At 40.5% G+C, this 12,672-nt stretch overlaps 1 protein-coding gene across 1 annotated transcript in view; it reads right to left on the reverse strand.

Annotated features, from left to right (window-relative positions):
* LOC136881319 (ATP-binding cassette sub-family G member 1) overlaps nucleotides 1-12,672 on the reverse strand; it is a 276,501-nt gene that overhangs the window by 146,949 nt on the left and 116,880 nt on the right. Inside the window, exon 2 of the mRNA XM_067154132.2 lies at nucleotides 2,406-4,068. Within this exon, the coding sequence (XP_067010233.2) occupies nucleotides 2,406-2,577 (172 nt within the window). The 5' untranslated portion in view covers nucleotides 2,578-4,068. The remainder of the gene's footprint in view (nucleotides 1-2,405; nucleotides 4,069-12,672) is intronic.

Below are 12,672 nucleotides of genomic sequence, written 5' to 3' on the forward strand. Positions count from 1 at the left end.
ACTCTTCTATCCGAGAAGGCTGCGTAAACAAAAATGGATTCTGAGCAGGCTTCCGCTCCAGTTGCAAATGCAAGTGCAGTATTAATATTATAGGAACTATTATTAAGAAAAGCGAGAAAAGAAAGACAGAAGAAAATCCTGAAATTTTGGGTGAGGACATGAGTTGCGAGGAGAAGCTCAGTGGGAGCTGTGAATACAATAATGAATTAATTGAAAGGTGGGAATAGAACCTCCCCCTACCTCTACTCACTTCCAGCCCTCGTACCACTTATCAAATTTAATATCAGAGCCGGGAATCGAATCCGGGCCTCCAGGGGTGGCAGCTAATTAAACTAACCAGTACACAACAGAGACGGACATTGTTTACAATGTTGAAAACACAATTTTTCGAACAAGTTTATAATTTCAGTAAGAAGGACTGAAAGGTGGTCTCTGAGCTGGGCAATCATTGAACAAATTGCATCTTAAGTATCTGTGGTTTGTTTCTTTTACTTGAAAAAAACACGGATGATAACAGTTTGGCTCCTTGCCTGAATGCTAGCGTTGAGGCCTCCCGTCCAGGATTTTCACAGATTCTACTTTGAAACGGTTCCTATTATCAGTCCACTGTGCTGAAATCAACGAAAATAGTCTTTCTGCATTTGCATTGTGCCGTGGTATAGAAGAAAGCATTCTTCAAGTTTTAATAACTCTGAACTACAAGGTAACTTGTTAAATTCAAGAAAATTACTACTCTCATTCAGGAATTGTTTGAAATTGTCGAACTCTTCAAAATATTTCACAGCATCAATTTGAAAGGATTTAGACTTTACTTGCAAATACAGAATACATTGTTCAACATCACAATAATAAATATCACTTTTCAGAGTCTTCCATTTAAAGCAGCATTCCTTCAAATCCCGGTTAACTCCTGTCGCTTGTCACGTTGTCAGCTGTCACACATTAACATAGCAGTGTTCTGGCGGGGTACTGCTGAGAGGGAAGCATGCAGTATACAGAGTAGTAAATCGCGTCTATTATCACAACACAAGACATACATTGAATAATAAGATGTACTGCATATTCACAGCCATATTTCTATACATCGATACGATATCTATGATGTCGTAACGTAATGAAGAATACTTGTGAAAACTGAGTAGTAAAACAGATTACCAAAGCAATGTTCCTCTTCCAAGCAAAGGCCGTCCGAGTCAACACTTATGGTTTGGGACTAATGTGGGATTATCTCTGTTATACGATTTAAATTGCAGAGAGAACGTGAAAGCCAGATTTCTCAAACGAACGTTAGGCATTTCAAAAATGGCACCATCCAGAATGGCATATGTACTGGCACATGAGCCTTTTCTTATAGAAGAACTTAGACTGCAGCTACCTTCTACCAAACAAGAAGCAGAATTCCTACAATTGAGAAGAAGGAAAAGAGAGGAAATAGATCTAAGCTTCTACTCCACTGAGGCCATGATCAACAGGAGTTGGATCGGAAACGAACAACGACTTAAGGAGCCCAATAAACAGATCGGCAATTCACAGTTTTCATAATAAATTATGCATGCGAGAAGGTTTCCACGAGCCCTCTGTAGACTGTATATGCGTTCTGTCCGTTAAAAGTTTAAACGATATCATTTCACCAATGTCCGGCTCCATGGCTAAATGGTTAGCGTGCTGGTCTTTGGTCACAGGGGCCCCGGGTTCGATTCCCGGCAGGGTCGGGAATTTTAACCATCATTGGTTAATTTCCCTGGCACGGGGGCTGGGTGTGTGTGTTGTCTTCATAATCATTTCGTCCTCATCACGACGCGCAGGTCGCCTACGGAAGTCAAATCAAAAGACCTGAACCTGGTGAGCTGAACCCGTCCTGGGATTTCCCGGCACTAAAAGCCATACGCCATTTCATTTTTTCATTTCAGCAATTGTGCAAAAAGAGTACAGTCATTAACGGAATGCAGCAACGAATAAACTTTGCACATTTATGCGCTATTAATAATAAAACAGATTATCCCAAAATAAGCATATTCACAAAAAAGGAGGACATTTCGTTTTTTTTAATAATCCACCCGGACCCCGGACAATGGTCTAAAAAGGACGACATGCCCGGATAAAAAACGACGCCTGGTCACCTTATATAAGGCCTACCACTAAAAATTCAAATTTTTCTCTGGGTGAAAATGGGGCGGGTTGCTAGTTAATAACTAAAAATACTGGACAACGTCAAATATATTATGCCAACAAAGGTCATGTGATTTATCTGAAGCCAACCAGTAAGAAAGTCGCATGTAGATACCGCAGTCCACTATATCTTATGAATACCCAACAATAGGCAATTACCATCAGAACTATTATTTGCATAAACATTCCAAGTCCAAATGGCCTTAAATATTAAATATAGAATAAATATTACTTACTGGGGATGGGTTGCTGTACACTCCACACGGTGGTGCTGAAGGACACATCTCGGAACTTAACATCCACAGCGCTCTTCCGAGGAAACTTGCGCTGCGGAGAACTGTTCTCATCTCCACTGCTGTAGTGGAACATGTTATTGTTGACTTTCTCTAGCACTGGCCCGTCTGCCATGGCTGCTCTGGTGCGACTGACTCAACACCACACTGTTCGGTCTGATAGCGAACTCGCGCGCAACGCCACTTCATACTGCCTTTTACATCAGTCACGACGATAAGAATAGCCCCTCCCCCACAAACCTTGAGATCAGTTCAACCGTCAATGGTCACCTATTGGTCTTTGTTAGGACTTCTAAAATCACAGTAGTTCCATGGAAGATTACGCAATCTGGAAAAGATTAATTGATATTCACAGATGAATACGATGACAAGATGAATCAAATCAGGAAAGTTCTGTTAAATCCCCGAGCCTTTGTTTACTAACAGAATATCTTAGCAAAAATTGGCTAATTGAACATAATTTACCATTCACTGCCTTCTAAATCATATTTCAATTTCAGTTCTTCGGTACGTATTTCCAAATTTATATTCTTCGCAATAAGCCAACGTCTTCTAAATCGTACGTTCCAAAGCTCACAGCCTTCTAATTGCTTTCAGTTTTTACACCTTTCTGAGTAATGAGTAATCGGTGCCTTCTAAATGAGAGAAAATGACAGTCTTCATTCAGCACACAACTGAACGCTTTATCCACGGAACTATTTGCCCTTGTTGGTTCGTTATATTCACACAGTTCTTTGTAAGGCTGAGAGTCTGGAAAATCTTATTCACTTGTCATTCACTGAAGAATACGATGACATTACATCAGAAATGTAATGTCAAATACCTGATCCTTTGTTTAAATAACAGAGTATCTTAATAAAAATGGCTAACTGAATACAGTATATTATTCACTGCCTTAAAAATCCTATTTCGGTCTCAGCCTTTATAGTTATATATTTCTAAATTATTATTCGCAGCAAGTCAAAATCATTGCCTTCTAAATCGCACGCTTCAGAGCTCAGGTTTCACTCCGTTCTAATTAATATTTTCTTTTTATTTCAATTATCACTGCTCTCTATATGAGAGTCAATAATAGTTTCTCATTCAGCACACACAATAACTAGAGATCTTGTTCACCGATAATAAACCGACATATTTGCCCTTGTAGGCTCCTTTCCTCGCAGAGTTCTATGAAAGATTGCGTGGTTGGAAAAACTGATTCAATTGTCATTCACTGAAGAATACTATGATAATATAAATCACATCACGAATATCCTGTCACGTCGCTGATTCTCTGTTCATAATAGATCTGATCGGTATTGGCGTCTCTTACCTCAACTTCTAACTAATTCAAGTTTGCGTTGGCGAAAGTCAGAACTGACTCTTTTGTTTTGGTTTAGACCTGGAGCTGAACGTAAATATTCTCCGATCGGAGGCAGTCTTTTATAAGGATGAATGATTTCAGACGAAGAGACTTGTAGTAACAGAATAAGTACGGAGTAGCTCAGAGCACACGATCTTCACTGCTGTGGAACTCCAGATGGTTAGGTAACTAACTGTCCGTAACTGAGGGGTACTATCGACGGGTGGTTACTTCTCACGTCTACTCGGGACCATGCTGACGTACCTGGGAACAGAGAAACACAATTAAAAAGCTCACTCATGCTAAATGATTAAGTCACATGACTGGCAAGTCATTTACAATTCTAAAGAATACGGCGTATCCGGCTATAAAGGGACTGAATCTTTATAGTGGGAGCTTTCTACATGACATACGAATTCTCATAAAATTAGCTTACCCTCCTGGGGGGTACACTGGGTAGCATTACCGTCAGAGGCTTATGTCAGGGCTGCTTGTATGATTTTCTTAATTAGGGAGGGGGATGGAATCCGATGAGAATTACAAATCCTACAAACAGAAGACAGCCCTGTCCTCAACATCGATAACACTGGTAGAGATAGTCGATAAATCACAGCCTGCTACTTTGTCACCGAGATATCAGATACACTGTCACGGACGTATCTGTGACAAAATAGCATTTTTTAAAGTTGTGTGCTTAGATCACGTTCACGTTACTGCTGTAGCTCAAGGTCTACATCCGTTTTTCATTTACCAGTTACCTACGGCTAGGTGATTTCATGACACAGTACTTTAAGTCCGATTTAGCCTTTTGGTACCATTACTGAAAATGAAAACAAAAGTTTAATATATTTAATCCTTCACGAGTTATTTCAGGTGGACAACTTTTCTGAATAACCCTGTATATGGGAGGAATCTTTGTATCAAGTTAATAAATCAATTATTTTTAGCCATTTTATTTTTAATCGTACAGTAAGTACTATAAATAATTGGGATCCCGAAGACACGACACGGGTAATCACATTCCGCTTGTTAATTTATTGCGGATCATGTTAACAACCTTTTCTCTACACATTTTTAAAACTTCAGATCATAAAAGTGAATATTACAATTTTTCCCATTTCTAACGTTCCGAATCTTCCGAAAAATACTACCCGACATTGTTATCATATCAACTAGAAGTATTTCTACACTGGCCGCCCGCGACCAAAGAGTGAACGTGACGATAATCATATGATCGTGCTTCCTGCGACTGAATAACAGACGTCACAGATATTTTTGTGTCACAGATATTCTGAAAATCATTTAAGTTCATCTCTAAACACGGGTGTCAAAGTTTGCCCGCCGTAAACGCAGTGCCCGTACTACTTCCTCACGTTGCTGACTCAGGGCTACTACGCACGTCTACCAGTCACCATGGTTTGGTCTACAAGTAAGGGTTGAAACATTCAACTGCATAGGGTGTGCTATAATAAGGACTGACACAGTAATTTGTTAGAGTATGTTTGTGTACTTCTGTATCAACATAGAGATGATTATCTGGCTGGCGCGTTTTCCCGTTCAGGTTTATCTTTTTTTAAATAACTTACGTTAATTTTACTGCACTCTGTGTTCGTTTTGGGAGCAGACCACTCGTGGACCATACAGTGAACGGAAAAACGCACCAACCACATAATAATAATAATAATAATAATAATGATAATAATAATAATAATAATAATAATAATAATAATAATAATAATAATAATAACAGACGTGCCAAACTTTGAAGTGGGTCAACAGTAATCTCCCCCCACCCATTAAACAGTTCGAGTCAAATTCAAAGGATGCTGTTCTCTCGATAATGACACGCAGTGTTCCCCCTAGGACCTTTTTTAATAGTCGCACCGCCCTGCCGTTTTTAGAGACCGCCCGGCTAATATACCGGTAACCTAGATATGTGCTAATTACATAATATTAATACATATCTGAGTCACTGGGTGCTCCAAATTAACATGTAAATACTGTAAAACTGTTAATTTAAACAATAAATCATTATCATTATCATTAGCATAATTGCATCCATTACATCGGAGATCAAATATTTAGCTTGAACAATATGCAGTCGCGAGCGGGGGCTCTGGATTAGTGTGGAATCGCATGCGAGCCCTCTATTCCGCATGACGTTACAAACCCCTATGGCAGTCCACATGTCCACTGCAACCGAGTGGTAGGGCTACGTCCGCTGTTACATGATTTGGAAGAAGCAACAGAACACTAGAAATTCAAAATACTCCGTTATGTCTTATTCGTGATAATAACACTAAAATAGTTCAATTTTGCAGTTAATGTTTACCTGTCTAATATTATTGTTAACGCCCTGAGGGGAATGAATTGATTTTATTTTTTCATATTTAAGTTTTACGTAGTATTCCCCGCCCGGCTACTCATTCTTGCCACCCAGCTGACAAAAATTTCTGGGGAGAACACTGACACGTTCTTTGCCCTTCTCGACAGCAACGTGTTCTAAAGCATATCATATTACACAATAAAATTTGCATATCACCTGTTACTATGTAAAAAAAGGTAACTTTATAGTTTATTTCGCACTCAACAGCTCTTTTTCAGCATTGGTTTTCTTGAAGAATCCTTCCACACTGCGATGATGATTTCGTCTTCTGGACCATGAGCGATTCCAGTGTATATGTGCTTAAGGTAGGCCTGAATTCTGTCTGATTCTTTCCCATCAACACTGAAAATTCTTTCTGTGGGAAAGTTACTGTGATGTATACCTAATACAATACTGCAAATACATTACCTAAGGTTCTATAATGGAGAAGAGTAGATTAGATCTCCTTCGTTCACAATGAATTTCACAACGCTCATGGGTAGCAAAAGTAACAGATGATCGAATAAGTTTAGTTGCCGACTCACAAGCATTGAAAAGAGGATGTTGAGCAGTATGCTCGAAAGAACTGAACGTTTTTCTTCGTTCCTTCTTTTCTTTTTCGTGATAATATCGTTTTTCCATATCCATTCCGGCCTTTGACCGTAAAACCGTAATCGTGAGGTGAAATCCGTAATAATTACGGACAAACCGTAATTTTTGACACCTCTGTAATAATAATAATAATAATAATACCACACACAGCTCATTAAAGACCATAGTCTGTCAAGATGACTGCTGTTCAGTAAGATGGTCTGGCTATGGCGGAAAATTTATCAGCCTATTTATTACTTGGCTTTCTTCACCAAGATCATGGCATATTTTCTTTTATTTAAGTTTTAAAAGCCGAGATTTTGCCACAGAAGCGATGTAGTAGCGGCATATTGGTCGATTTTATTCTGCTTCATAACTGTTCGCAGGTGAGTTGAGCATGTAAGTCCCTAAAAAGTAAATGCCTTTTACTTTGTACTTCATTGTTTATGTCAACCTTTAAAGCAGGTATTTATTTTCTTGATACACGGTGATTACTAGAGCCCGGATTTCCATGCAAATGAATGTTCCTAAATAAGCTGGTACATTTATGAAACTTTGCAAATACTCGTTCTATGACTAATTAATTCCAAATTACCGTACTTTTTGCGCGCGTGTTTGCATGTTTTTGGCATTTAGGGAGAAAATTAATGCATAATGCATATTTTGAAAATTTTGGATTTAATGGCGAATAACTGGATTATATGACTTATTGGATTATATGACTTTTCTTCTGACTATGACGCATATATTATCTTAACTTGCATGATAGTGTCGTTTTTGAAGGTGGGTTTGCAGAATTTGGGACCGTACGTCGACGTTATTTGTCTATTATTGACAGAGAAAGAAAATGTTTTCCCGGTATACTACTTAACAACCAAAGTTACATGCATAAAGGTCCTATAATCCTGTTAGCCAAGCACTTTCTTATCTGTTGCTTGAGTAAACACAGGAAGATTCCTCGTCGATCGCTCTAATGTTAGAAATAAGGTATCCCAGTAAAAAGTGAACCTGAACTCTCACTGGTCACACGTCCGAGGTCAAAATAATTGAGAAAAGAAGGGAGTTGGAAAGCAGTACGCTTACACGCTTCAAACTGCAATTTAGTGGTGGACTGTGCTGTGAAGTGTTGGTGTCATGTCACCTGTTAAAAGTCTACGAAGAGACCTCGTGTCTAAATGGATTGTGGAAAGGAACTTCTAATTTAATTTTTGAAAAGAGATAACTTCAGATATTCTTCGTCCTACTAAATGTCTTCCTTTAATTATGAATCTGTCACTTCTTGTGATGTAGAAAGATCATTTTCTGCGTTAAGGAATGCTCTGTCAGAATAAACGAATTAACTTAAATGAAGAAAATGTGGGGAAATTAGTTGCTTTACAGTATTTCAAACGAAACCAAACCCCATGGCACTACAGCCCTTGAAGGGCCTTGGCCTACCAAGCGACCACTGCTCAGCCCGAAGGCCTACAGAATACGAGGTGTCGTGTGGTCAGCACGACGAATTCTCTCGGCCGTTATTCTTGACTTTCTAGACCGGGGCTGCTATCTCACCGTCAGATAGCTCATCAATTTTAATCACGTAGGCTGAGTGGACCTCGAACCAGCCCTCAGATCCAGGTAAAAAATCCCTGACCCGGCCGGGAATCGAACCCGGGGCCTCCGGGTGAGAGGCAGGCACGCTACCCCTACACCACGGGGCCGGCACAGTATTTCAAAAGGAAGTGAAAATATAGCAATGTTTAACTGAAATTTGATAATGCATATTTTCCATTTTATTGTGCATGTTCCGTCATTTGATAATGAATGAATGCACATTTTGAGATTTGATAGTACATGGAAATTCGGGCTCTAGTGATTACAAAACATGTTGTTGCGCGCATTTTATACAAACGCCGCATTTAATACATTTAATTATGTAGGTCCTTATATGAAATAATATATACTTGTATTTTACGAAGTACGGTAGTTATGGACGTGTAATGTACACCCCTCCAGGCTTGCGCTGTCTGATAACGTCCGGGACTAGCGCTCCTATCAGCTGTTTCTCATGCACCCACAGTTGTCGATCAGCTAGTGACCTTGACATACCTGATCTATAAAGTACTTACACTCCATGGTTAAATGGTTAGCGTGCCGGCCTTTGGTCACAGGGGTCCCGGGTTCGATTCCCGGCAGGGCCGGGGATTTTAACCATCATTGGTTAATTTCGCTGGCACTGGGGCTGGGTATATGTGCTGTCCTCATCATCATTTCATCCTCATCACGACGCGCAGGTCGCCTACGGGAATCAAATCAAAAGACCTGCACCTGGCGAGCCGAACATGTCTTCGGACACTCCCGGCACTAAAAGCCATACGTCATTTCATTTTATATCGGAACTGTTAAATGTCACGTCCACAGGCGTGGTCAGAAGTATCGATTGAATGGTAACTAAAAGGGAGTTTCTTTAGGAAATCTCAATTTAGTAGCGCCGTTTAGCCAGCACGGTGCCCCCGGTCGAGCCAGTCCTTACCTCCACTTAAGCCCTGTTTACTTTCATATTTCTTATCGGGCCTTCCTTGTTCTTTTCCGACCCCCAAAGTATTACTTCTGCAAGGTTGCAAGGACTAGTGTCTTTCGTATCACGCTCTTCGAAGCCCTCGCCTTTCTTTTTAAAGTGTCGTATCTCTTCCTTTTTTCCCTTCTGATTAGGAGAGGATGATTGTACTTCCCCTTAATTTACAACAATAATCACCACCACCACCTTTCTTGCACTACGCTCCTCCAGTCACACCGAGGATGGTCGAATATGATAATCAGCTGTCACTCAAATTCATGTTGCGTGTCCACATGTTATCTGCTGCCAAAAACAAAACAGGATTAAATTAAAGCAAATTATTTACAAAATGATTAACCTGAACGGTAAAACGCGCCAAGTACATAATAATAATAATAATAATAATAATAATAATAATAATAATAATAATAATAATAATAATAATAATAATAATTGTACCGGGCGGTACACCTCCACGCCGCTAATTTAAAATTTGCGCCTGTTGAAACTCCTCTGCTGGAGGAAGTCTGAACTTTATATACGCTATTAATTCGCTACCTTCTCAAAAGATGTCACCACGTGGAAAATTTTGAGTTTTTGAACTGTGTCATTTTTGATGTGTTTTTGTTTTGCTTGAAGTAAGAAGTGTGAACTTTCTCTTCTAGAGGACACTACTGAAGATCAACAATAGTGCACCCTAGTGCGGAGTCAAAGAATTATTTTGTTGGAGAAATTTTTATTTCAAATGTTTGTCTTTGCTAAATTTTTTTTTCAGTTATTGTTTAAGTTGGCTGTATACCCCTCTCTTTCCCCTTGTTTTGCATTTAACCAATCCCGAATTTCTGTTATTAATTTCTGACCAATCGTAGGTATCTTCCCCCAACTTGAATATGTTGCTGTATCCTACCCAATAAAAAGTTTGTGGGAGGGTGTTTTCATTCCCCTAACCCCTAGAACCTTCCGCGAGAGGATATAAACTGCTGATTTTAGGATCTCCGGGCCACTTCAGTTCCATCTTTCAGTGTATTAAGTACATAGCAGGAGGCGGGAAGCGCCTCTTTCCTCGGCAGCGGTCAACAACAAGGTAATGGCCGATTAATAACTTCTTTCTTTGCTTGCTCAGCAGTTTAACTCTCGGGGTGGGTTCTAAGCGTTCCACCATGTAACCTTTTCCTAAATGTAACTACTCTTTTCATATATTCTCTTTTAAAGCTACATACTGGGATAGAGAGTGCTAACCCTCTCGAGCTCCCACTCATATTGTTTTGAGGTGAACTTATTTTTCTTAACCTATTCTTCGTTAACGTAAAACAAATTGTTCTCTTCTTAAGTCACCTCTTTAGTATGGGATTAGCCCTTGTATTAACGGCCTAGTGCCAAGTAGGTCTTAATCAAAGTGTATTAGGAGTGCAAGTTCGCCTCCTCTCAAATTGTTATTTTAGAGGTCATTTAATTAACCTCCTTTGCATTTAATAGACCTCAGTAGATTGGGTATTTTACCCCTGTGGTTATGTCCGTTGAGGACAACTTGAAGGTGGAGTTTGGTGTGGCCTGGGAGAGGCTTAAATTTGAGAGCAAGTGGCTCTTTTGAAAATTGAGTGTTGTATGCCTCGTGGAGGCTTTTCAGTGTAATTTGGAGCTAGGGCTCCTAGGCACGAATGGGGTTTTCTGCCCCTCTGTTGAAACTTGTGTTTGGAGGTAAAACTGCGCTGATTGCCCAAGCATTGTGTTTTTAGGGCTCGGAGCCCAAATCCTGTAAATATTGTAACTACCCTTTGACTTGCTACTTTGTAACTGCCATGCTTGTTATTTCTTTGTTTTTGAAAAGAAAATATAACCTGGTTAAATTTTAAATTAATTTTACTTTAGTAGCTTGAGACCCGTTCACCACCCCGCACCTTCTTTCACGCATAACTACCACAAAAACACGGTAACAATAATAATAATAATAATAATAATAATAATAATAATAATAATAATAATAATAATAATAATAATAATGTCGTATGGCATTTAGTGCCGGGATATCCCAGGACGGGTTTGGCTCGCCAGCTGCAGGTCTTACTATTTGACTCCCGTAGGCGACCTGCGCATCGGGATGAGGATGAAATGATGATGAAGACAACACATATACCCAGCCCCCGTGCCATTCGAATTAACCAATTACGGTTAAAATCCTCGACCCGGCCGGGAATCGAACCCGGGAGCCTCTGAGCCGAAGGCCAGTACGCTGACCGTTCAGCCAACGAGTCGGACATAATAATAATAATAATAATAATAATAATAATAATCCGCCTCTGTGGAGTAGTGGTCAGTGTGATTACCTGCCACTGCCGGAGGCCCGGGTTCGATTCCAGGATCTGCCAAGAAAATTTGAAAAGTGGTACGAGGACTGGAACGGGGTCCAGTCAGCCTAGGGAGGTCAACTGAATGGAGGGGGGTTCGATTCCCTCCTCAGCCATCCTCGAAGTGGTTTTCCGCGGTTCCCACTTCTACTCCAGGCAAATGCCGGGATGGTAGCTAAGATAAGGCAACGGCTGCTTCCTTCCCACTTCCTTGTCTATCCCTTCCAATCTTCCCGTACCTCCGCAAGGACCTTGTTCCGTAAAGCAGGTGAGGCCGCCCGGGCGAGGTGCCGGTCCTCCTCCCCAGTTGTATCCGCCGTCCCAAAGTCTCACTGTCCAGAACACTGCCTTTAAGGCGGTAGAGGTGGGAACCCTCGGTGAGTCCGAGGGAAAAACTAACCCTGGAGGGTAAACGGATTAAGAAGGAAAGAAATAAAGATATAATAATAATACATGACACATGCAGCTCATTAAAGATGTCAAATGATTGCTGTCCAGTCAGATTGGGTGGTTATAGTGGAAAATTAAGCAGCCAATTACTTGGCTTTCTTGACCGAGTCCGCAGCCTCTCTTGATCTCACGAGATTCAGGGAACAATCTAACAAGATAACAATCCGTTCACGAGCCAGGAGTCAAACCCGTGGCTTCCTGGTATGAGGCACCAGGTACCAGGCCCGCGGCGTAGGGGTAGATAACTTGTCTCCCGTAACCAGAGGCCTCAGGTTCGATTCTTGTTAAGCCACCACCATTGCCACCACCACGTGTTGCTGTATGTTTACCATGATTAATGTACCAGGAACAGTTGCAGAAAAGGAGCTCTAACGAGGAAATAAAGAGTCTATGGAGCCATGACCATATAGAATTTTGTTTCCTTCTTGTACGCGTGAAGACTGTGAAAGTTTGGCAGTGCTTTACTGTTACACGCTACATTTCAATGAAGATGTAAATCTCGCTGTCAGACTTTGTCCGCTCAACATAAACTGTCCATTCACCTGCATCATCAACGAGGGGATACTGCTACTTAAGAGGGT

Source organism: Anabrus simplex, chromosome 9 (genome assembly GCF_040414725.1).
Source record: "Anabrus simplex isolate iqAnaSimp1 chromosome 9, ASM4041472v1, whole genome shotgun sequence".
Taxonomy (NCBI): domain Eukaryota; kingdom Metazoa; phylum Arthropoda; class Insecta; order Orthoptera; family Tettigoniidae; genus Anabrus; species Anabrus simplex.